Source organism: Chiloscyllium plagiosum, unplaced genomic scaffold (genome assembly GCF_037043375.1).
Source record: "Chiloscyllium plagiosum isolate Xiang-an unplaced genomic scaffold, Cpla_swu_hap1 HiC_scaffold_4, whole genome shotgun sequence".
In the NCBI taxonomy this organism is placed as follows: domain Eukaryota; kingdom Metazoa; phylum Chordata; class Chondrichthyes; order Orectolobiformes; family Hemiscylliidae; genus Chiloscyllium; species Chiloscyllium plagiosum.
Window position 1 is genome coordinate 83692493 of NW_028270142.1, and position 26440 is coordinate 83718932.

General features: G+C 39.8%; 1 protein-coding gene across 1 annotated transcript in view; it reads right to left on the bottom strand.

Annotated features, from left to right (window-relative positions):
- LOC122549475 (chloride channel protein C-like) overlaps positions 1-26440 on the bottom strand; it is a 131070-nt gene that overhangs the window by 23881 nt on the left and 80749 nt on the right. The window contains exon 13 of the mRNA XM_043689335.2: positions 3309-3488. Within this exon, the coding sequence (XP_043545270.1) occupies positions 3309-3488 (180 nt within the window). The remainder of the gene's footprint in view (positions 1-3308; positions 3489-26440) is intronic.

Consider the following 26440-nt stretch of genomic DNA (forward strand, 5'->3'; position numbering starts at 1 on the left):
ATTTGATAAGGGGCCATTGCAAAGTTTATCGCAGAAAATAAAAGTTCGTGGTGAAGGTGTAGCATATTGGCATGGATGGAAGAGTGACCAGCTAACAAGAAGCAGAGACCAAGTGTAAATGGGTCACCTTCAGGTTGGCAAAATGGTTTTGACACCTTAACAGTTTAAATATATATAAATGACAAAGATGAAGGGATGGAAAGTACAATTGGTGAATTTGCTGACAACAGCACAGCATAAGTTGTGAAGACGATACAAGGACGTGACATAAAAGTCAAAAGTTAAGGTTAATTTTAAGACAGTGAGAAAGCGAAGGTTGGAAAATGGAGGATAATGTGGGAAAATGTGAAGTTGTCCATTTGGGAGGAAGAATAAAGAGAAGTATATTATTTAAATGGTGAGAGATCATCAAGTTCTGAGATGCCAGCAGATCTAGCTTTCCTCTACATAGCTCATATAAAGTTATTATGCAGGTACAAAAAATAACTCAGAAAGCTTATAGGATGTTATCATTTATCAGGAGGAGAGTTGAATAGTAGAGTTATGCTTCAATTACGACACAAGTGAGACCATATCTGATGTATTGTGCACAGTATTAACAGCCATATTTACAAACAAACACACATTGCAGAAGGACTATTAGACCCATACCTGGAAAGGGGGAGTTGTCTTTTGAGGAAAGATTGGAAAGGCTAGGCTTTTAGACCCTGGAGTTTAAGAGAGGAGGAGGCAACTTGATTGAATGTACAAGATCCGGAGAACTCTTGACAGGATAAATATGGAAAGGATATTGTCACTTATGGGAGAGTCTAGATCAAGGGGTCACTGTTTAAAAAATCAGGAATCACCCATTTGAAAGGGAGATGAGGCAAAAAGCTTCTCTTAGAAGATTATTCCTGGATCATTTGAGTCTTTGAATCTCTCTTCCTAGAAAAGTGGAAGCAGAGAATATTTCTGGAAAAGAGGTAGATAATTATATAGCAAGAAGGTGAAAGGTTATCGGGGATGGCTAGAATGTGGATTTAAGTTTACAATCAGTTCAGTGATGACATTGCTAAACAGTAGACCGGTCTTGATGGGCTGAATCTCCTGCTGATAACTTGAATGTTCTTTTATAACCCTCCTTTGCATGCTTCAACAATGGGGACCTCAATATAACAAATCGGATATCTAAAGATGATAGCTGCTAAGACAACAAAACAGAAGCAATAGAATCAAATGATATAACTCAGTGAACCTGTTCCTCTATTCAACAAGTTCCTGGTGAAAATTTATTTTTTTCCTTTTTTTAATTAACTATCCCTGTATTCACTTATTCCCTTATTGTCAAGAAACCTTGTTGGCCTTAAGATCACTGCTGTCCCAATGACTGGAGCTCCCTCCATCTCTGTTGCTGCATGTTCTCCTCACTGAGTCCCTCAACCTTGGCAGGTAAGACCACCTTGAGAAAGGGTCTCTCCCTCTTTCGCTCTCTCCTTCCATAAACTCTTCCTCCAACTTTCCTTTACTTGATTACTTGGAACAAGTGCCCTGCTATCATTTGAAGCCTTTAAATAGTTAAATAGTGCCCACTTAAAAGGCTTCAACTCCACACTGTTGATATTAACACAACAATGAACAGGGGACTATATATGCAATGAGTATGGCAAGCTAACATGTTGAGGTTGCTTGTGGTCTCCTGAGGAAATCCTTCATTCCAAAGCATTCAATGCATGAATGAGGAACCTAGCGTTGGAACAGGGGCTCTATAATAGTCATACCCCTGCACTTGCGACAACTCCACTACTGCCCTCTCCATAGTGCTCCCAACCACACACAACCTCTTCCACGATATTCATCTCTGGCCTCAGTCATGACATGATCCTGGGTCTTAGTGGATAGCATTTTGGTAGCAGCCACAGACGCCCTGGGTGCCGATACTGAATAGTGGAGTTGCCAGCCTCTGATTGGCTTACAGCTCTTAGTGAGTGGGATTTGCCATCCCTTTGGCCATGGTTCAATGAAAAGCCCTTGGTAGCCTATTGATTACTTGATTTTTTCATAATTTGGCAGGCTTTGTCCAAGGAAACTATATAGGTCTCTCATCAGCACTCCAACCATTAGCAAAGGTACCCACCATCTCCATACAATTCCCCCACTATATTTCAACATTTCACTGAAAGGGAAGGAAAACCTTCAGAAGAGACTAATGGCCCATCTATCTCAACATTAAAGATCCCATGGAATAACTTGAACAGCAGAGGTTCTTTTGGTATCCTGAATTGTGTTTTACTTTCACTAAATAGCACCATTCACCTTAGCAAGGAATTGTTTGTACAGAACCATGTCTTTATTCCCTAATGAACAACAATCAAAATTCATCAAAACAAAAAAAAAAGAATTTATTGTGGAAGTAATTTGAGACATTCCAATGGCATACCAAGATGTTATATTAATATGAGCATTTTTTTCTCCCAAGGGGAGAACTTCAAATTGTCGTCAAGATCACCTGATGTCATTCACAGATGAGTTTGAAGTAGTAATTCACTTAGAGTCTCAGTTAAAATTGTTAAGTAGCAAGAAGAAATCACAGAATGAACAGCAAAATTAAGGAAGCATTTCAAAGAAAAGCATAGAAATGTTTTCAGGTTGAGAGTCAGGCCAAATGACTAATGATTATCTACTGTTAACTTCACCAATTCTAATATCAACTGCACACCAAGTATGACAACACAACCGAATAAATTAAAATGGATTTGAGTTTCAAACACAGCTGGCAGACTTTGAGACCAATGACACATAATGCATCTTAACTTTTTTATTTCTGTTTTTACTTTCTTTGTTGGATTCTCTTAGACCATTCTTCTCCAGCTGGCAATGTAGTAAGTCCAGGAATATATATTTTGACATTTTCAAACAAATAACATTGAATGTCTTGGCCAACAGTAATGTACTTTCTTAGTTCAGCATAAGCAGAAAATGATTCCCATTTGTCCTTATGCCCACTGAAATTCCTTTTATGCAAAACGCTGAGGGAACATTGACCAGCTCCTTGTACATATTATTGAGAACTCAGAAGGTACTGGCTCAATTAATTAAATTTGAATAGTGTTTGTTTCCAGCCAATATGATTTGAATTTAGATTTCCTCATGCACCATTTTAAAACTGTCTGTTCCAACAGTTTTGACACAATGGATACTACCACCAGTTGCTCAGTGATTTCTTATTGTTCAAAGTGCAAAATTATTTAGGTCTGTACAATTCATTAACTTTCATCCATATTACTAAGTAACAAAAGCACTGGGATTTGTACACACAAATTGCTCACCTGGTGATGCTTCCTATGAAGACTTCCTCATGGAATGGTTCCATGTGATAAACCACAGGGAATCCACCATGTTTTGTCTCCAAGAGAAGTGCAGCCAGGGAAGAGACCTTTTCCCTCAGATGGAGGACCTTTACTTGGCATTCCATGACATCTTTCACTGTAAATAATTCTAAATTCAGACTGTGGGAATGAAGGACAACATTAGGTATGATTAAGCAATCCTATTGCCATGAAAAACGTTTCTCATGTGGTTATTGTTTGTATAAAAGAAACCTTAAATGATTTGAATAATTTAATACAATCTTGACTCCAGCCTTTAATAGGAACATTTATATTCGTTCAGCTTAATCAGTTAAAAACAACTTTGTAAGATCTGTGCTTTCTCGATTGCTAAGTCAATGTCCACTCGATTGGTTTTCAAGTTATCCATGTGCATATCACAACTATAAATTATAATTTGAAAATGTAACAATTAAGCTTGATAACACTTGCCTACTGTTAACTGAACAATGTCACATGACGGGAGTAAACAATTCCATTTTTCTTTTACTTATTATGGGTTTTGACAGATTGTTCTAGACCAGTGCTTCCCAAACAATTCCCCACTGTGACCTTATTTTGAGATCTGAAGATTATTGAGACCCCCTCAGTGAAAATAATTGAGACCAAGGGCAAGGCAGAAGCAAAGAGAGTGGAGCGGTGCATGTGAAGGAAATAGCTGTATGAACAAGAGCTGCTTAGAGCAGAAGAATGGCTGCATAACTCAGATCTACAGCAGCCATCATTCCCTTGGAGTTCCAACTTCAGAATTTTAGCTTATGACCGCACTTGGGGTTCTGACTTCCACCTTGGGAACCCTTGTTAAATTGAGTAGTGATAGCCACTCTCTATTTCTGAGCATAATGATGGCAAAAAAGATAATTGATAGTGCTTTATTGAAGAGAAGAATATTGGACACTTCTATTAATTAAGAGATTATAACTTGCTACTTTTTTTTAATCAATGTTTGCACTAGTTGAAAAAATAAGGTTACCCAATATGTTTCACTGAAGTTAATATGTAAGGAGACTCAATTTTTCTGCAGAGACATCTAATCATGAAATTGTTAGCAAAAGTTTTGCATACTAGCATGGACTGCCACAACTTATAATGATTAAGAACCTTTGTCCAAGTTTTCAAAGTATACACATGTTCGGAATGGCCGAAAACTTTAATAGGAAGTACACTATTATTGGAAGATTATGATCCTTATTTTTGCTGATTTTATCACCTGAACTATCTCAAATGTATTTAAGAACAATAACATCTCACTATGATATCTTGATGACTTTGAATTACCATCGGCATTTGTTTCCTGTTCTCTGATTTCCAACAAGCTTGGTTATACACAATTAGTATGTGAAGTTATATTCGGAATAAAGTAACCTAACATATATATATATTCAAATATCCTTTTGTTCTGAATACTGATCAAAAGCTTCTAAAATTTATATTTTCTTAACACTGTTTTAACTTTGCTGCATATTCAAAGATAGACTGTTCATTTGTCAACTTAGCAGTTTAGCATCAAGCATAACCATCCAAAATGATTACCAACACAGATTTTTAAATTATGTTTCTAATGTCAAGTTCCCATGTTGATTTCATTATCAATAAAATGTTTGCTGAGAAGCTGAAGTCACTTCCCACCAGGAGTACTGGCAGAAGTAATTTTAGCAAAACATGACCCTGCACTATCCTCTTATGTGTACAGCTGGCCTGATGATCACATTTGCCAACAGAGCTACCTGTATATTCAAACAGGTGAATTTTAGATCAAATGTGGATGATTGTTTTATTCCAACTAAATGCCAAGGCAGTATGATCCAGGAAAGATATGCCATCCATCCTTCCAAAATAAGGATAGAAGAATTGGTTAGAATGCACGTGATTTTCTTCCCTAGATATCAACAGACAATGTTATTCATAAATATCAAATTTGCCTGATTAATTCACCTGTAATTCCTGAACAAACTTTTACAAAACCATGGTAGTATATTCATCTTGGTTTTGACTGGCTGAAAATGTGGCAATTTTTCCTACTTTAAAATCTTATTTTAAATGCTGAAAGCAGTTCAATGTCAACCACAGGCGCATATGATTTTTCTTAGTTTTTGAAATAATAGGGAATGTCATATACTTGGAGAAAGTGAGGACTGCAGATGCTGGAGATCAGAGCTGAAAATGTGTTGCTGGAAAAGCACAGCAGGTCAGGCAGCATCCAAGGAGCAGGAGAATCGACGTTTCGGGCATGATTCCTGAAGAAGGGCTCATGCCCGAAATGTTGATTCTCCTGCTCCTTGGATGCTACCTGACCTGCTGCGCTTTTCAGCAACACATTTTCAGCTATGTCAAATACCTCTCTACACCTAGATGGTATCAACAATAAAGAAAATTGAAAGGACTTTACATTCAAAATGTCTCTTAAAAGGGTGATGCAGGATTCACTAGACCTCATTCCCAAGCCCAATTTCACACCTACTGAGTTAGTAAATGGATGGAAGTTATGTGCCCATTTTCACCATTTCAAATCTAACTTGGAAACATCAGTGTTGAGAAAGATCTTTTACAATTTTGAGAACATGTCTGGATTTCTGTAGCAATATGAAGTGAAAGAACAGTGGTGAACACAAAAGACTAAGAGGAGGCAGTTTCAGGGTTACAATTGCATTTTTGTTTTAAATTTCATTATTTTTAACCCCAACATTTAACATAAATTCAAAGGTTTCATGGATCTGTGGATGTCTGAATAATAGTCAAGAATCCCACTGATTAGAAACTGAACATAAACTTGACTTTCAAAGAATAAATGTTTCAAGTTTCCACTTTAGATGTACGTTCTTGTTTGATTAGAATGCAGATTAGAGAATCAGACAGCAAGGTCAATGAAACTGATTCACAGTTCTGCTGATTTACTAGTAAAGAACATAATGAAACATCAGCAGCTTAATGCTAACCTTCTTACCCAGTTGTCCAGTGTGCATTTTCATTGACCATGCTTAAGATCAGACCCTCAAAAAATTGTTGTTTTGTGTCACAAACTGTGAAACTCACCCCAAACTCTTTTTTTATGTAGGATATTTGAAACCGAGCTCTAGCATATTGGATATTTTGAACGTTTATTCAGACACTCAATGGTGGAATTTTCCCAGCCTCTGAGCACCTTTGAAAATTTTTTAAATGTTGGGAAAATACCCAAGAATGAAAAAATGAGATTCTCGACACAGATAAAAAAAACTATCCAATGTGTCCACTTAAGATTCTCACCTTGCCTTAGATTTATGGTCATGATCAGTGAGGATCATCATAATGTACCTTCTCTGAATTGCCTCCCATTAAACAATATCCTTTCTTAAATACGGAGACAACTGCTCACAGTCCTCCAGACATGGTCTCACCAATACCTTGTATAGTTGCAGTAAGACTTACCTACTCTTATCCTCCAATCATCTTGAAATAAGGGACAACATTCCATTAGCTTTCCTGCTTACCTGCTGCAACTGTGTGTTAGCTTTTTGTGTTTCATGCACAAATACCACAAGTCCCTTTGTGTTGCAGCTTTTCTCCATTCAATATTACTTGGTTCTTTTGTTCAGCCTTCCAAAATTAACAACGTCACATTTTCCCACATGATGTGCCATTTGCCAACCTTTTGCCCATTTACTTAACCTATCAATATCTTTCTGTAAAATGTTTGTATCTCTTTTGCAAATTGCCTTTCCACCTGCTTTTGTATCATCTGCAAAATGGTGAATCTTATTGGGAGACTTAGAGTGTGAGGTCGGAAAGAACAATTGGTGGCTCTGACCCTTGGGGAGCGCAGAATGCCATTTCTTGTACCATTGGTGTGCAATCCTCTGGATTGTGAATGCTGTCCTCACCTGGGTACTACTTCAGACTAGACTGGTAGTATTTGAAATGGCACACAACTGGGGTTTAAATATGGTAGCCATCACATGAATTCTTTAAGGTGCCAACACCAGCTGCACTTACACCACTGCTGAATGTAAGATTCCACAAGACTAACCTTGTTAAGGGTGGTTGCAAGAATTGATGAGGTTAACAGTGGAGAATTGGGTGAGAAAATTCATCAGGGCTCATTTTGAGAGATGCACTACAACATTCCGCAATATTAACATTATCAAATCTTGGGAAAATTCAGCCCATTAATTGAGATTGCATAACTCTTTAAACTAAATGGACAAAATGTTACATGGCCTGATTGATAGACATGAGCTATGGTGGTGAGATATGACAGAATCATGTGAGAAGTGATCAAGGTCTTTGTCAATGTTGGGAACACCTCTGCATTTTTTAACTAAGTTCATGGCTTTGAGCTGAGATTCCCTCTAGTGGAGTGCTACCTATTAATGGAGATTATTAATGACCTTACTGACCACACATCTTGCAGTAGATTAGATTACTTACAGTCTCATTGATATGCAGTTTTCTGTGGTACCACCTGCCATGAGGTAAATTTGACGCTGAGAATTCCTAACACAGAAGTCAGAGGTGTATGGCAACTTCATTTTACCACCTGTTCTAAAGGGTCTCCATGTTGGACACCTAGCACCAACATATCAAGGCATGATCCATAGCTGCTGGCTACTGAGTTTTGAGAAGATTCGCAGCTCAGGTTGAGGTTCTGGATGTAAGTTTGCTCACTGAGCTGGTGGGTTCATTTTCAGGTTTTTCATCACTATATTAGGTAACATCACCAGTGAGCCTCCGGTGAAGCACTGGTGCTATGGCCCGCTTTTTATTTACACATTTAGGGTTCCTTGGGTCGGTGATGTCATTGCCTGTAGTGATGTCAGTTCCTGTTTTTTTTCCGGAGGTGGTAAACGAGATTCAAGTCAATGTATTTGTTAATAAAGTTCTGGTTGGCGTGCCATGCTTCTAGGAATTCTCGTGCATGTTTTTGTTTGGCTTGTCCTAGGATGGATACGTTGTCCCAGTCGAAGTGGTGTCCTTCCTCATCTGTAAACACTACATTAGAACAAACAGGTAGAAAAACTAGCCACCAATATGCATAAACATCAACTAGCTGCAAAAAGACAGCTGAGGCTCCCACTATCACCAGCATTCTTACATACAGATAAGGAAGGACACCACTTTGACTGGGCCAACACATCTATCCTAGGACAAGCCAAACAAAGACACATGCAAGAATTCCTAGAAGCATAGCAAACCAACCAGAACTCTATCAACAAACACATTGACTTGGAGAAAAAGAACAGGAAATAATATCACAACCCAAGGAAACCTAAACATATAAACAAAAAGCAGGCCATACCACCAGTGCTTCACTGGAGGCTCACTGATGATGTTACCTAGAAACATCTCAAAACAAACCTCCCAGCTCAGTGAGCAAACTTACACTCAGATACTGACTACATATAACCATCCAAATTGATCCAGTCCACAGACATTGGCAACTGATACGTGCCAGCATTTAAGAGCCCTTTTGGCAAACCGTCAATCCACTTACAGGTCGCTTCTGCATTTCAATGCTGCATGTAGGGTTATACTGATTCATCACTATAATGATACAGCAAGGACATTAAGGACCCACTCACCCACCACAGACTGGACCAGGCTGCATCTCTGGACAGCTCACTCAGTCTATCAACTGTCACTAATTTGGAGGCTCCCTGGAAGCTCACAGCATACCTGCCTTACTTTGTCTTTTTGCACCTTACCTCTCAGCTGATGAAACCATACTTAAAGTAATGCTGTAACCCAATGCCATTTAACACAGACCCCCAGGAAATGTGTCATGGCAGCAGTGTCAAGTAGGATAGCCTTCTCTCAGAGAGTCCCTACACAGGAAGCCATGGGCAGCCCTCATATCCAGTCCAGGGGTATGGACAAAGTCAGTCAGCTGCTCAGGACAGTCAGAGTCAGGGCAGCTGCTCCGGACAATCTTTACAAGAGTGAGAATCCAAATGTCGAACATTGCACTACCCATCTTGACTGTTTCTATCTGTTATGGGTTATTTTCCTCCTGGAATGAGAGAAGGGCAGGCAATAAGGGAGATGAAAGTGGGAGGCACAGTTGATACTTTTGGAGCAGGAGGGAGGTTTTCCAAGCAAGTTAGCAGAGTTATAGAGATGTACAGCACAGAAACAGACTCTTCAGTCCAAATTGTCCCTGCTGACCAAATATCCTAAATTAATCTAGTCCCAATTGCCAGCATTTGGCCCATATCCCTCTAAACCCTTCCTATTCATATACCCATCTAGATGCCTATTAAATGTTGCAGTTGTATCAGCCTCCACCACTTCCTCTGGCAGTTCATTCCACACACGCACCACTCTCTGCATGAAAAATTTGCCCCTCAGATCCCCTCTCACCTATGCCTGCTAGTTTTGGAATCCCCTATCTTGGGAAAAAAGACCTTGGCTAGTCACCCTTTCCATGCCCCTCATGGTTTTATAAACCTCTGTAAAGTCACCCCTCAGCCTCCAACACACCAGGGAAAATAGCCCCAGCCTAATCAGCCTTTCCCTATGGATCAATTCCTCCAACCCTGACAGCATCCTTATAAATCTTTTCTGCATCCTTTCAAGTTTAACAACATCTTTTCTATAACAAGGAGACCAGAGAGGGCATGCAGAATTAAGGTAGATGACAGCAAGTGAGGCAAGATGTTGTAAGCAAAAGTGAGAGCCTCTCTTTCTCCCCATACATATCTTTCAAGCCACATATTTACCCCTTTAGTCTTACTGACTAGTGCCAATTTGCTCATGGCTCAGGTAGTAATCTGGACATTACCACCTTTTTGGTTCTGCTTTTTAATTTCGCCCCTGCTGGTTCCCTTAGCAGAGTCTCTTTCCTCCATCTGCCTGTATCATTGGTACTTACGTGGACCACAACAGCTGGATCTTTTCCCTCCCACTCCAAGATCTTCTACAGCACAAAGGAGATACCCTGAACCTGGGCATCAGGTAAGCAACAGCCTTTGGGACTCTAGATCCTGGCCACAAAGAACAGTGTCTATTCCCCTGACTATATTGTCCCCAATTACAACTACATGTCACTTTTCTCTCTCGTCTTGAATGGCTCCCTGTATCGTGGTGCTATAGTCAGTTCGCTCATCCTTCTTACAACCCCCAGTCTTGTCCACACAGGAAGAAGGAATCTCAAGGGCTGAGGCTCCTTTTGCACTTCCTTCTGGATCCATCTACTTGCCTCACTCACAGTTACATCTCCTGATTCTGACCATTGACCAAGTTCAAGGCATTTAATCCAAGGGGTGTGACTGCCTCCTAAAACATAGCCTCAAGGGAATGCTCCCCCTCCCTGATCTGTCACAGTGTTAAATGCTCAGCCTCCGGTTCATCAAGCAATGGTCTCTATGACTCACAATGGGGCCCACCAGCTCCGACATCATGCAGGTACAACACATTACCTGGTCCTACATCTCTATTTTAATCACTTAGCACTTAATTTGATTTTATAAAATTTTGTAATGGTTTTTTAGTTTGTAACGTGTAAATATTTTCCTTATTTACTTTTAATCTGCAAGTAAAGTAACCTATTGTCAAATTAGTAGTATCACCAGTCGTGGAGAGTGTGGTGCTGGAAAAGCACAGCAGGTCAGGCAGCATCAGAGGAGGAGGAGAATTGATGTTTTGGGCCGAAGCTCTTCATCAGGATTCCCGAAACGTTGATTCTCCTGCTCCACAATGCTGTCTGACCTGCTGTGAGTTTCCAGCACCACACTCTCGACTCTGATCTCAAGCATCTGCAGTCCTCACTTTCTCAGAGTAGTATCATCAACCAATGAATTTGTGTTTTAAATGTGAAGTCACTCTTTGTGTTGAGCCCTGATCCTGGGCTTCAAATTATCCTATTAAAAAACCTTACAAACTATGAGCCAAAAAATAGTAAAAAGCACTTCTTCCCCTCTTCATCAAATTCCCATGCTGCCTCCAAATTCCCAAAACTATATACTCACTCAGGCTCTCTCTCACTTTGGCTATGATCTCTCCATGTTGTTCGTACAGAGCTTACTGATAGTGCACTTTCAACAAGCCCTCTTTTAAAAGCCATCCGAAAGCTCGTACTTTCAAATAAACCTGTTGGACTATAACCTGGTGTTGTGTGATTTTTAACTCTTTTAAAGGAGTTGCTCATACCCAGCATGAGCAAAACCAATATAGTGTACAAAATCCCATGCAAGGACTGCACAAAACACTACATAGGACAAACAGGAAGACAGCTAACGATCCGCATCCATGAACACCAACTAGCCACGAAACGACACAACCAACTATCCTTAGTAGCCACACACGCAGATGACAAGCAACATGAATTTGACTGGGACAACACTACTATTATAGGACAATGTGTTGCTGGAAAAGCGCAGCAGGTCAGGCAGCATCCAGGGAACAGGAGAATCGACGTTTCGGGCATAAGCCTGAAACGTCGATTCTCCTATTCCCTGGATGCTGCCTGACCTGCTGCGCTTTTCCAGCAACACATTTTCAGCTCTGATCTCCAGCATCTGCAGACCTCACTTTCTCCCCTATTATAGGACAAGCCAAACAGAACAACCAGGGAATTCCTAGAGGCATGGCACTCATCCACAGATTCAATCAATAAGCACATCGACCTGGACCCAATATACCGACCACTGCAACGGACAGCTGGAACTGACAACCGGAAGTGGCAGAGACAAACCACTATAAATGCCGGAGGAAACATCACAGAAGCGCTTCACAGGAGGCTGCCAAGCACTGAGGATGTCACCTAGACAGGGGACAAAACGTCTGCAACACAAATTCCCAGCTCGGCGAACAGAACCACAACAACGAGCACCCGAGCTACAAATCTTCTCACAAACTTTGAAATTTTTTAAAAGGTTATTGACCTGCTTCCTACAATGCTATACCTTCTTCTAGGCAGCTAACACAGCACTGACCCAGGTGGCAAACCTGCACCTAGTCTTGTCTGGTACTGTGGCCCCAACTGCTTGTCTTGGGGAAGCAGTTGCCCTGCCTCTGCTCTACCCTGTCCACTGGGACACCCCAATCTTAATGCCAGCAAACTGGAGTGCCAATTTTCCCTTCCCTGCCATGGTTTGGGCAAATTTCATAAACCATGCAGGGCAGCTGTGGACTGGCAGTGCTGGTCCAGGTGCACAACTTCCTTTTAAAGATAGCACTGGTGTGCTAATGATGTTGGTTCATTCTGTGATATTCAAATAGTGGCATGGTGCCACATGGTTGGCGAGGGTAGAATGGGACTAGAATTAGATGAAAAGAGCACCATAGGAAGGACTAGGTAGTTAATGAGGCGTATTTGATAACCTGCAGCAAGAAAATTCAATGAGCTTCTTGGACAGAAATCCTTGATGAAATTGACACCTAGCCTGAAACTATAAGACTTGGCCCAATAATTTTGCACATTCAGTATTGCATTAACCTTATCCAATTTTTTTTTAACATCATTGGGTACTGCTCTTCTTACCCTGTGAAATCTAGTGTTCAGAACAATTTCCTCTTACTAAAAACATGCACGGTTCTGAATTGTTCCATTGTTGATACACACTAATAACAATAGAGGCATTCAGGAAGAAATACGGAGTGAACCTTGTTTATCTCTTATCTGGACTGAAAGCAATTTACATGTTAAACTAGCCTTACCATGTACAGTACTGATTTAATATTATCACGGGTGGACCACCGAGTTGTGAATAAATAAGCCTGGCTATAACTTTGGTTACAGCGTTGTTTCGCCTATAGTGATAAATCGCAAACATACGGCTTTTAAATTGTTTTTACATTTTACATTGTTGGCTTTGGTTATGGAAGCTATTTGATAGTTTCCACACTGGTTTTGTCCAATTCTGTAGCAATAGAAATTAGTTTTCATACTGATTATTTATGGATCGCTGAGAACGTTTTGTAATGTCAGTCTTTTGGGTGTACTTACGTTTTTAAACAATTTTTGCTCTAATTAATTTAAGCATTTGAGATAACTTTTAATATTCAGCATATCATTAGGTGTAGCCTACAATTCTGTTGTTGGGTTTAGCATTTAGCCTGAGTTGTGCATTCAACTAAATGGTAGCTTGAGACATTGGCTGGATGTGAGAATGGGATTGCTAAAATGGGATTTTCACACAGTAATTTTATACATGTTAACAGTGAGTTAAAGGTTCTATTAAAATAATAAGATTGCTGCTTGTTCATTTTGTTAATGAACATTAGAATAAGGACACTCTTCTTCCTATCAGGGACTCAGTTGCAACACCATACACTCCAAATCATTTAGGTACAGTGCAACAAGATTTGGGACAAAACTTTACCTACCATCACTTTGCCCAGTGACACTTCTCAACATCAAGTCTAAAACATCACCTATTTCTACAGACATTTTTGTCAATTCCCACATAAGCAACCTCCTAGTCTCATGGTGAGATTGTCAATTATTGTCCAATAAGGAATTTTTCATTTTGTAGTTTCAATGCAATTAAAATCTGGATTGAAGCTAATGAAATTTATTTCACATACTGTAGCTCTTTTAGAAACAGCCAAAAGGAAGTTTCCATTCCATCGATTTGAGCTGCATTTTAATTCAGATCACAGAGTTCAAGGTTTATTGTCCATCCAAACATTCCAGATCTATATCTTTCAAAAGATTACTTTTAAAACAGAAGCTATTGTCATTTTCTGATTTAAAAAAATTAGTTTTGTCAATAAAATGTAAAAGCTTTGAGTTTTACTGTGGTTGTCACAGCAAGATAAAGTCATCAAACGAATTCAAATCGCCATTACTTGTGATGTGAATAATCAATTTTCAGAATACTTATGCTACTGATTAGATTTTCACATTTACTCACCTCCTGTCGACTCAACCTCATCTTCCGCACAGCAGGAGCACATTGACTCCTGGTGAGCATTCAATGCTTCATAGCTTCCAGGCCCTCTCCCAACCCCAACTACATGAAGCCAGAATACAGCACCAATTCATTGCCTGGAGCATCTTTCTCAACTCCTGTCAGTGCTTGTCTCTTGCTGTCTCCACATTATTTCTCCAGTGATTCTTACTTTTCTCCCTGATTACAGCTACTTTCAGAAGTTTCTTATGTTCTTGTGGGTCTCTCAGTCACTTTTCCCAGAACTTCAGAATCCATCTTCAACTTCTTGCAACCAACTTTAGAACATGCTTTTAAAGACCTGAAACTAAGTAACAATAGAACACCAAACCACCGGAACCTTGGAACTCTGGAATACCAAAAAGCCAGAACACACTCCCCTCCACACTGCATTTCTAATGCATGCATTTTTAGAATGACATTTTGTGTTCTGTGATTTCAATTTCCATGCCAGGTCACAGCACTTCCGATCAGCTGAAGATGATGTGGCCCTTTAAATGTTTAAAAGCCTAGTGGGAAAAAAGTACTCTCAACCTCTACCCAGAAACAAGGTACTTTAGTTTCATTAGAAGCCGAATATTGGTGACCTACAGACTGCTCAATTTTCATAGGGCCAAAGCCACCTCGACATCTTGTCTGAATCAGGCAGGCAGATAGCCAGTGGTATCTTACTGAGAACCTGCTATTCAAGTGGATCAAATCTCCCTTTGTGGATGTTAGGAAGTGATCTACTATTATGACTAGATCCTGGGTGTGATTCTCCAACTTGTTCCAAATCAGCAACCTCCTTGGTGTGGAGAGATGAACTGAACCCCTTTTTAGTTACTCATGGGCCATGTTGGCTGGTTGCAACAAATGTATCCCTTTGCTTATGAATACCTTTGTCCCAGACTTAACAAGGAATGAATGAGTTTATGCAAGATTAATTAGTAACACAACATACCAATATGCAGATTAGAAATAAAAGGGGAATCCAAAAGGATAGAAGTTAAATAAAATATACAGATCAGTCTCTGAATTGCTCCCAAAGAGCAGGTAGTTGAACTTTCTGGCCTTTGCAATAATGGTTATCAATAACGTTGATATTAGTAATTGAACAGTTCATTTCAAGAGTCTTCGTTTTGCAGGTTGTTTGACATTCTGTTGTTCTGATTCCATTCATTTATGACTGAACTCCAGTATTCAGAGTGAAACAGAGTCCTTTTGTTGTCTGCTTTCTTTTTGTCTGGCTTACTAACCAACTGACTTCTAAGACTTGGAATGAGAGAGAGTTACAATACATGGGTGACTAATGGATAATTCACAAGACGCTAACACTCAAATCCAGGCTAGTGAAGAAGTGTACCTTTGCACCCCCCCCCCCCCCCCCACCCCACAAACACTTCCCCACACACACCCCCCCCCCACAATCTCACCAGCACAATTCAATCAAATTGAAACTGGCTTCTTAACCCCTGCTCTTGTGCATTCTTCAAAGAGAAAAAGAAGAAAATATATCTGCAGTTTAGGATATAATCTAAGTGACTAGCTTGTCAGCTCCTCATGAGCTTTGTTGTCACAAAAGATCACAGTCTAGTCTGTTTTGACTTGCTTCTTCCCCGTTTCGAGGACTGTCATTTGAAATTCTCAATTTGTCTTCAGCTGTGACATTCAATGTGTGTCTGTTTCTCCAAATAGCTGCATAATTTGTATCTGCAGCGACTTTTGGCAGAATCAGCCCTCTTTTTAAAAAACTAACTTTTGATTTACAAGTTAAAACTGTTTACTGTACTTGGAGTTCTCATCTATACTCCTAACACTTCCCCAGGCAATGAGTATAATGACATTCATTCTCACTTCATTGTGAAGGGTGCAAAAAAACCTAAACTAACACGCACATACATACACACACAAACACTCACTGTCTCAGCTTTGGTCGGTGCCATTTTTAAGCTCTTTTCAGTTGCTTGGAAAGACAAGGGTGCTAAATTCAAGAATGTACATTGAACAATATTTCAGGAGTTTTTTTAAGCAGTGTAGTGAGAAAAACATAGATTCGTTAAAAACAGAACTGAGAATGCATGCTCTCATACTGTTCCTCATGAAGCTGATGGTCCTCAACATTATAAAATGCAATACTCAGTGAAAAAGCAGTTTAGGAAAACAACCATTCACTAAGAATTTAAAGATTTCTACAGATTCTGCCACTTCTGTAGATACAAGTCAAAAATTAAACAACTGTGGCCTTATATTTAAAACCTAAATATAAATTTATAAATTTAAAACCTTAAAGACTTTTAAAGCCATGACCTTTAAACTGTGTAGCCTTTATTCTCCATTCCCATATCTCTCCTGTCTGTATAAGCATAGTTGTGTGTGTCTTAGATGTCACTTTTTTTTTAAGGCTACTGTGTAATAAAAATAATCTTTTTCTTTATCTAATACTTTGTACTTGACTCCTTAATTTTGACCACAACTGCTTTTGAAATGTAGTTGCAAGTTGCTTTTGAGATGAGAAATAAAAACATTTGTTGCAACTGATCCGAGGGTGGTAAAAGAGGGAAACTGACTCACCTTTCCTCACCTGGTCATGTCAGAGTCCAGAGAGTTCTTACAGTCATAGAGATATACAGCATGGAAACAGACCCTTCGGTCCAACCCATCCATGCCGACCAGATATCCCAACTCAATCTAGTCCCACCTGCCAGCACCCGGCCCATATCCCTCTAAACCCTTCCTATTCATATACCCATCCAAATGCCTCTTAAATGTTGCAATTGTATCAGCCTCCACCACATCCTCTGGCAGCTCATTCCATACGCGCACCACCCTCTGCATGAAAAAGTTGCCCCTTAGGTCCCTTTTATATCTTTCCCCTCTCACCCTAAATGTATGCCCACTAGTATTGGACTCCCCCACCCCAGGGAAAAGACTTTTTCTATTTATCCTATTCATGCTTCTCAATGCTCCAAGGAAAATATCCCCAGCCTCTTCAGCCATTTCTATAGCTCAAATACTCCAACCCTGGCAACATCCTTGTGAATCTTTTCTGAACCCTTTCAAGTTTCACAACATCCTTCCAAGAGAAAGGAGACCAGAATTTCATGCAATATTCCAACAGTGGCCTAACCAATTTCCTGTACAGCCACAACATGACCTCCCAACTCCTATACTCAATGCTCTGGCCAATAAAGGAAAGCATACCAAACACCTTCTTCACTATCCTATCTACCTGTGACTCCACTTTCAAGGAACTATGAAGGTGTACTCCAAGATCTCTTTGTTAAGCAACACTCCCCAGGATCTTACCATTAAGTCCTGCTAAGATTTGTTTTCCCAAAATGCAGCACCTCGCATTTATCCAAATTAATCTCCATCTGCCACTCCTCAGCCCATTGGCCCATCTGGTCAAGATCCCATTGTAACATGAGGTAACCTGCTTTGCTGTCCTCTACATCTCCAATGTTGGTGTCATCTGAAAACTTACTAACTATATCTCCTATGTTCATATCCAAATCATTTATATAAATGACAAAAAGCAGTGGACCCAGCACCAATCCTTTTAGCACTCCACTGGTCACAGACCTCCAGTCTGAAAAGCAACCCTCCACCATCACCCTCTGTCTTCTATCTTTGAGCCAGTTCTGTATCCAAAAGGCTAGTTCTCCCTGTATTCCATGAGCTCTAACCTTGCTAACCAGTCTCCCATGAGGAACCTTGTCAAACACCTTACTGAAGTCCATATAGATCTGCCCTAATCAATTCTCTTTGTTACTTTTTCAACAAACTCAATCAAGTTTGTGATTTTCCTCACACAAAGCCTTGTTGAATACCCCTAATCAGTCTTTGCTGTTCCAAATACATGTAAATCCTGTCCCTCAGGATTCCCTCCAACAACTTGCCTACCATCAACTTCAGGCTCACCAGTCCTATAGTTCCCTGGCTTGTCCTTACCACCTTTCTTAAATTGTGGAACCACGTTAGCCAACCTCCAGTCTTCTGGCACCTCACCTGTGACTATTGATGATTATAAATATCTCAGCAAGGGGTCCAGCAATCACCTCCCTAACATCCCACAGAGTTCTAGGGTACACCTGTTCAGGTGCTGGGGATTTATCCACCGTTATGCATTTCAAGACACCCAGCACTTCCTCCTCTGTAATATGGATATTTTGCAAGATGTCACCATCTATTTCCCCACATTCTATATTTTCCATGTCCTTCTCCACAGTAAACACTGATGCAAAATACTCGTTTCGTATCTCCCTCATCTCCTGCGGCTCCACACAAAGGCTGCTGATCTGTGAGGGGCCCAATTCACTCCCTAGTTACCCTTTTGTCCTTAATGTATTTGTAAAAACCCTTTGATTCTCCTTAACCCTATTTGCCAAAGCTATCTCATGTCCCCTTTTTGCCCTCCTGATTTCCCTCTTAAGTATACTCCTACTCCTAAGGATTCACTCGATCTCTGCTGTCTATTCCTGAATATACTTCCTTCTTTTTCTTTACGAAATCCTCAATTCCTCTCATCATCCAGCATTCCCTACACCTACTAGCCTTTCCTTTCACCCTAACAGGAATATACTGTGGCCGGACTCACATTATCTCATTTCTGAAGGCTTCCCATTTTTCAGCCAACCCTTTATATGTGAACATCTACACCCAATCAGCTTTTGAAAGTTCTTGCATAATACCGTCAAAATTAGCCTTCCTCTAATTTAGAACTTCAACTGTAAGATCTGATCTAGACTTTTACATCACTATTTTAAATCTAATAGAATTATAGTCATTGGCCCTAAAGTGCTCCCCCACTGACACCTCAGTCACCTGCCCTGCCTTATTTCCCCAGAGTAGGTCAAGTTTTGCACCTTCTCCAGTAGGTACATCAACATACTAACTCACAAAAGTTTCTTGTACATTCTTAATAGATTCCTCTCCATCTAAACCCTTAACACTATGGCAGTCACAGTCTGTGTTTGGAAAGTTAAAATCCCCTACCATAACCCTTGGTACTTGGATGAATTAGAGGTGGGCGGGGGGGGGGGGGGGGTAGGGAGTAGCTAGGAACGTCGAGGTAGAATTCTGCCCAAAATACAGAAAAAACTGAAATTGCAATACAAGTGGCAAAGCATCCAGAGGTGGACACAAAGGATTGTGAAACAGATGAATTAAAATTGGAACAGCAAAGATTTGTTCTGGAATTCAATGAAAGGGAATAAGAAAAGCCAAAAAAAAGGAGAAAGAGAATTCCAAAAAAAAAGAAAGAAAGGGAGTGTTCTAATAGAGACAGCTTGAGTTGAGAAAGGAGTATTTCAAAGAAGCCAGCTCTGGTTAGAGGACTATGCCTCACTCAGACTTAAGGGCTGAAGTATTCAGGTTTGTCATTTAATCCCTAAGTTTGACGAGAAGGAGATGGTCACAATTTTTACCTCTTTTGAATGGTTAGAACATCAGGTAAGCTGGCCACTCCAACAACTGACACTGCTATTAAAGATCAGACACCTTTGTGAAGTTAACTTCCTGAGGAGAGACACACTGACTATGAAGCAGCACGCAGTGCCAACTTAAGTGCATATTAGTTGGTGCCAAAGGCATATAGGGAAAAATTCCATACCCGCAAGAAATGACCTGACCAGACATAATTGGAATTTGAACAGCATAAGCAGTTTGTTTCTCACCAGTGATTTTTAAAAATGGAGCCACCATTAAAAATCTTTGTGAGGTAATTCTCCTTGAGGAGTTGAAAAATGTAATACTCTTTCCAATCTGGATGTCTGCATAAAAACCAAACAGTACCAGAGCCCAGTCAGGCAACAATTCTAGCTGATGACTATGAGTTGACAAGCAGACTCAAAAGTGATGGAAGCTCTGGTCTGGAAACTGTCACAGGCCTGACAGAAATAAGGGTGATATAAGTGCCTTAGAGACAAGCTTTTGAGAAAAAAGAAATCTGTAGAAAAGACAGAGCTGTACCTGACTTTTAAAAGGAGAAATCCAATTGGGAGAGAGCTGAGAAGTCCTTTCATTGCAGGAAGCCAGGACATGTAAAGGACAATTGTTGGTTTCTGTGTCCACCAAAAACCCAAACTGCAAAACCTCAAAGTAGCAATCTGACCGCTTCTAAAAGCAACATTGCCTTGCACATTAAAGGTGGACAGTGTCTGGTCAGACCCAACTTTAACCAAAATAACTTTCAAAAGTTTTTGTTAATATGGAAGGAAACCACTGACTCCTAAACAGCCAAAGATGGGAATCAGCATCTCAGACCCCAGATCTGGGCAGACATTGGTGGAAATAAAAAGATTTTCCATTTGGAAGCTAACTAAATACCAACATGCTGATGAATGGGCACATGGGAAAGGGCAACTTACACAGAACGTGATCTCATTACAGATCTGGTGATAATAGGAGTAGTTCCAAGTATGCCAACATTAGGGAAAAATGTAGCAACAACTACACCAAAGAATCCTGGATGTCCATGAATATTCAGGACCAGATACAAAAAGGGAGCAAATCAACAGAGACCCTAGTAGAGAAAAGTGGGAACATAAAAAAGCAGATAGGAGAGCTAACGAGGACTGGAGCACAGCTAATGTGGTTCCAATTTTCAAGAAAGGTGGTAAAAATAAAGCAGGGAATTTATGACCAGTGAGTCTCACATTAGTGGGAGGGAAACTATTGGAGAAAGTTCTAAAAAGGTGAGAATTAACCTCCACTTGGAGAAGCAAGGTCCTCTTTTGTTCTGTATGACTCTATGACTGGACATACAGACTTATTCACAATTAATATAGACAAAAGAGAGACTTTTGACACATAATGTTGGTGAAAACTAGAACTGTAGTCAGGGAACAAAATTGTGAAGTTGGAAAGTCCAAATTACAAGTGGAGGTTAAATTCTCTCATGGTTCCTTTTGATTTTTAAGACTGATGACATTCTGTTGTCTGTAGAGCAATGATCATTCTTCACTATGGTAGTTGATCTAGTGGACCTAGAATTCTTGCTAGAATTCTTTCTTTTAAGCTTGGCTTTTGCTGCCTTTTTTTACCCTCATGAAGCAGAGGTGGGGAGCCTGTGTACTGTTTGCAGGCTATTGATGTCACCAACTGACCTGCACCTACACACTTGTAGCAAACTGTAGCTCAATCAATCCCAGGGCTATTGTCAGGTAGTCCTTCCTTAATTCAGACTCTTGTTACCACTCAGTCTCAAAGTAGCAATCTGACTGCTTCAAAATGCAACATTGCCTTGCACAGCTAAAAATGTGCTCCACTTGATCTTTTCAATCTATACAAATCTCCTGGTATTTTAGCTATATCAAAAGTGTTTGACTTCCATTCCAGTTTACACTCCAAATAGGAAAAAAAAGTGATCCCTTATAATGTGTAATTGCGGTTAATAACCAGGTGAGCTTGGCTGTTTACACTCATCAATATTTCAGCAACAGTTCTCATAAGCAGGATCACATATATCTACAAAGCCTGAACTAGTGCCACCTGCTATTAGATCAGGGCAGAAGCAGACTTCTGCTATGTACTGCAAGAACACTCATAACTAATAAATGGACAGGGCTGACATAGCCAGTGATACTACAGGGATGCTGCAGGATACATCCTGCCTGTTTTTGTATCAGCCTTGTTGATTCTTACCAATTGGTTCAAAAGTCTTTTATCCTTCAGATAGCTACATGGATCATTTTGTCCCTCTATCCTGCCAATTTTTTTAACTACCTGCATGTCCTACTTTCATTTGACACTCAATTTTCTGGTCCTCTTGGAAGGCTACATCTGTGCCTGTCTAACTCTGGAACCATGAATAATCATGTAAAAATGTTTACACCAAAAGATTGACAGTTAGATCATGACCATACTGACAAACTTTGTATTGACTCGCACCAGTAAAGGAAGATTGGCTGTAACAAAATAATCAGAAGCAACTATTTTAACTTGGACTTGATAGGTTCTACAATCACACAGCTTGCCAACATGATGCCTGGGCCTTTTTAACTCTTGGCTCTTATTTAAATATGTATGACAGGCTGCCTCTCAATCCCAGCATGATTCAGACAGTCTGCCAAACGTTCACATGAGGAAAAATTCAGAACAGCATTGGAATTAGGGATGCAGTTCTTAAAATAAGGTTGTATAGTATGTCTTCATGCAATTACCACTGGGCAACTTTATTTGCCTGGTCTGAAACAAATCTTTCTCTGAATTGCAGCATCAGACTGAAAGATACAGAGAATAAACAAGCTGGGTAGACGAGTTGCCTCAAAAATTTCACCCAATCTGATTCAGAGGTATATGCCAAAAGATTTTAATTCAGCTGTTGAAAGCAAAGTAATATCACCTGCAGATTTGCTCCAAGAGCAACAGTCATCCGCTTCTGGGGAGGGGTTATAGATAAGGCCACTGCTCCTGCCTCTATGCCATAACATGACAGGAATGCCAAAGGAAATGGTATAGCTTCACAAGAGTATCAAAAGGTAAATACATCACTCCATTATTCCATCTGTCTTAGAAGCAGTCCATAACATTCCTTTTGCCCAGCTCCACTACCAGGTTCAACAATTTTCTCCTCTATCACACAGCTTACGTGAGATCACCAAGGCAGACTGCAGCACCTCTCCTCATCATTACCAACTCTTTCTTTGCTCTCTTCGTTAGGCTGTACACTAACACCATTCACATATTGCTTGCAGGATCCGTAAGTCCTCACAATACTCTTTCTCACTTTTCATTATATACCATCCTGCTCCCTTTGGATGGAAGAGGCTAAATTCAGCTCTAAAGATTTTACAAAAAGGGTACAAATTTCTTTGAATGTTGTACATAATTATATTTGAAATGTGTTCATTAGGGTGTTTTTGCCTTCTATTTCTAGTAAAATCTCGAAATTTCTTTAAAAACAACCTTTCAAAGTTACTGAAAACACAAACAAAAGGGAACAATAGCATTGTGGTTATTTTTGTACTTATAATCCACAGGCCTGTACTAACGATGCCGAAATTAGAATCAAAATGCTATCACATCGGCTGGGAAACTTAAGTTCAATTAATTAAATGAAATCTGGGATAGAAAACTTCAGTGAGTGTGACCATGAAATAAATAACAATTCAGTAAATCCTATTTGGTTACTAATGTCCTCTAAGGAAAGGAACCTGTCATCCTTACTCAGTCTGGTATATATGATTCCAGATGAGCAACAATGTGGCTGACTCTTAGTGCCCTCTAAACTGGTCTAACAAACCACTTTAGTTGTTCAAGAAGGTGATTCATCACTACCTTCTGAAGCATAATTAGAATTAGGCCGTAATTACAGCCTTGCCAATGACTAGTATATACTGTGAACAAATTGCAAAAACAAAACATACTCAATGAATTTAGAATGTCACTGTAATGTTACAATGTACTCCAACTCCAAAATAACCAGTCACTGTTTTATCAGATCATCTGCTTATAAATTTATTCCATAAAAAAGACATTTTATAAAAATTATTAGCAAACTTAAATCATAAATTCCATGAAGGGTCCAGTGGCTGTATCAATTGACTTGAAAAGGAGAGGTTGGGAGTGGCAGTGGTAAATAAGGAATAATAATCAAACCACACTATTGGCAACGAAGGTAACCTCACCCACCCCAACCACATATTTAGACTCCAGGCGTCCCATCTATTGAGAACCCAGGCATCCTTTCTGACTATTAATTTTAAACGGTTGGAAAATCATGCATCAAAATTTCTGATATACAGTTCTGGTGTGTGCAGCTCCCTCAAAGCACCTTAATCTGCCAGATTTCTGAAATACTGCACAGTCTCAATTATGATTGCTATTGCAAGGCAATGTATAAGTATCAATAAGGCCAAAAGTATTTCTCATGTTAACATTCGGAGCTATAAAATTTTAATAGTTACTGTTTATGGACACCTTTCCACTATATCTATGCATTGAATATTTTTTCTCCAGAAGAACGCTGATTACTTGGGATGCAGCCATAATTAAATACTGGCAAGTGGGTAGAGACTATTGGAGCCAAAATGGAAAATAAAAACGTCTGGTACCTTTGACAAATTTGATGAAGAAATCAACTATTCCATTGTATTCATCAAGAGATCCTTTCATAGTGCTCTAATTTTCCCTGTCATTATGCTACATATACGCCATTTGTTATTAATGTGTTTTTATTATGTTTAGAGTGGAAGCTGTGTTGCACCATCCCAGGACAATTGGGGATATGAACTGCTAAATTCAACCAACACAAAAGTCAAATGAGTCTGTGGATCAGAAGAATCATAGGACTTTTTCATACAATATATCCATTAAAATCCTTAGCTACAAGGAGCTAAGCTGAAAGAGGTAATTTTTTAGAAGATTAGGTTTAATAGAATGTGTTTTGCCTCAATAACTTTGAAATGCTGTATTTACACATACTGGATATCTGGTGTCATACAGTCCATTCTTTGACCATTCTAACAAACCCATTCTAGAAAAGCAAATCTCAGCAGGGGTATTGGAATCTGAGTAGAAGTTCTGTTAGATGATTACCTTGCAGTCATAAAGTGTTGAGACAAACATTTTCAGTCTGAAATAGAGTCTTCACTGACATCTACATCTTCATTCATGTGTGGAATAAAGTGAGGAAGTGGTGGATGTGGGTACAATTACCCTAGTATCTTTTAAACAATGTAAGTACATGAATCGGAAAGATTTGCAGGGATATGAGCCAGGAGCAGGCATGTGGGACTAGTTTAGTTTGGGATTATGTTCAGCATGGACTGGTTGGACCTAAGGGTCTGCTTTCATGCTGTACGATTCTATGACTCTATGCTAGCAGGGCCATGGCATTTTTATCCTTTGGCCTTCAGTCAAATGTCTCTAAACTACGTCCTGAGTCAGGCAGTGGCACAGAGCAGTTGTCAACAGGTAAAGATTAAACAGCCCTTGACCAACATTAGCTTCTATGTAAATGGCAGGGATGAGGATTCAGGAGAGTCTCTCAGGAGGAAAGGGATAGTACAAATAGTACTTTCAAATTCATGATCTGAACCACTGCAAGGACAAGGAGACACAAGGGAAAGGGATGTCGTGCAGGACAGAAAAGGTTGCGACTTGCCTTTCAGATATTCTTATCTTGTCCCCAGACTCCAAACCCATTCTGTCACTGAACAACATTTTCTTGCAGTTTCTCCTCTTTCTTCAAGATAACTTAATCTGGGCTTTATTTCTTGCTCTTTCAATCCAGTTTCCACCATCCAACAATCAGATACACCCCCCTCCTCTTTAGTTGAGTAAGCGGCCATATTCAATCCTTTAAGATTAGTGTGGTGCTGGAAAAGCACAGCAGATCATGCAGTATCCGATGAGCAGGAAAATCGACGTTTTGGGCAAAAGCCATTCATCAGGAATTTCCTTCGCCTCGAATGTTGCCTGACTTGCTGTGCTTTTCCAGCACCACTCTAATCTTAGCTCTAATCTTCAGCATCTGCAGTACCTACTTCTGCCATATTCAATCCTTCCACTACCCAAAGTATAGTCCTGCTGACACTCAAAATGGCATCGTTACCTCATCATGAAAAATCCAGACAAGTCTTCAGTTCTTATTGATTACTGCCATTACCAGCCTATTACCTCTCTTCACTAATTTTGCAACTTTATTTCATCTCAGAGCTAAGCACCACTCTCTTCTAACTCTGTTTCAATTCCATTGGTTCATCATCTACTCTTTTCATATAGCTGAACTGAACCAACCAAGTTGCAAACTGTATCCCTTGTGATTGTAGCCTTGATACATTTGTTGTCCTCATTCTCACTCAATTCTCTGCTTCATTTCATAGTTAGTACACTATCCTCCTTCAAAATTTCTCCAGCAGCTTGGGACCAGGTATCAGCACCAGAAACAGCAACTCACAATGACTCCTGATAAATTACACAGAGGAAGTGGTTATGTCAAAAACTCCCTTTCAAGGATTAGCCTCTTCAGCCATCGTCAACAGTGAAGAGCTCAGTTTCAACACCTATACTAACAAGAAATACTTCAATTTCTTTAACCCCAGAGCTTTCTGGTGTCATGCTGCTTGTTCAAAATAGAGTCCTTTTTTAAAAATTATTTTATTTGATCTGGGTTTTGTGATCCAGTCCTAATTTTCCTATAAGAAGGCTGTGTGAAGAAGTTCCATAACTTTTATCTAGTGGCAAGGAAGGAATGGTAATTTACAGAGGTTCCCACAT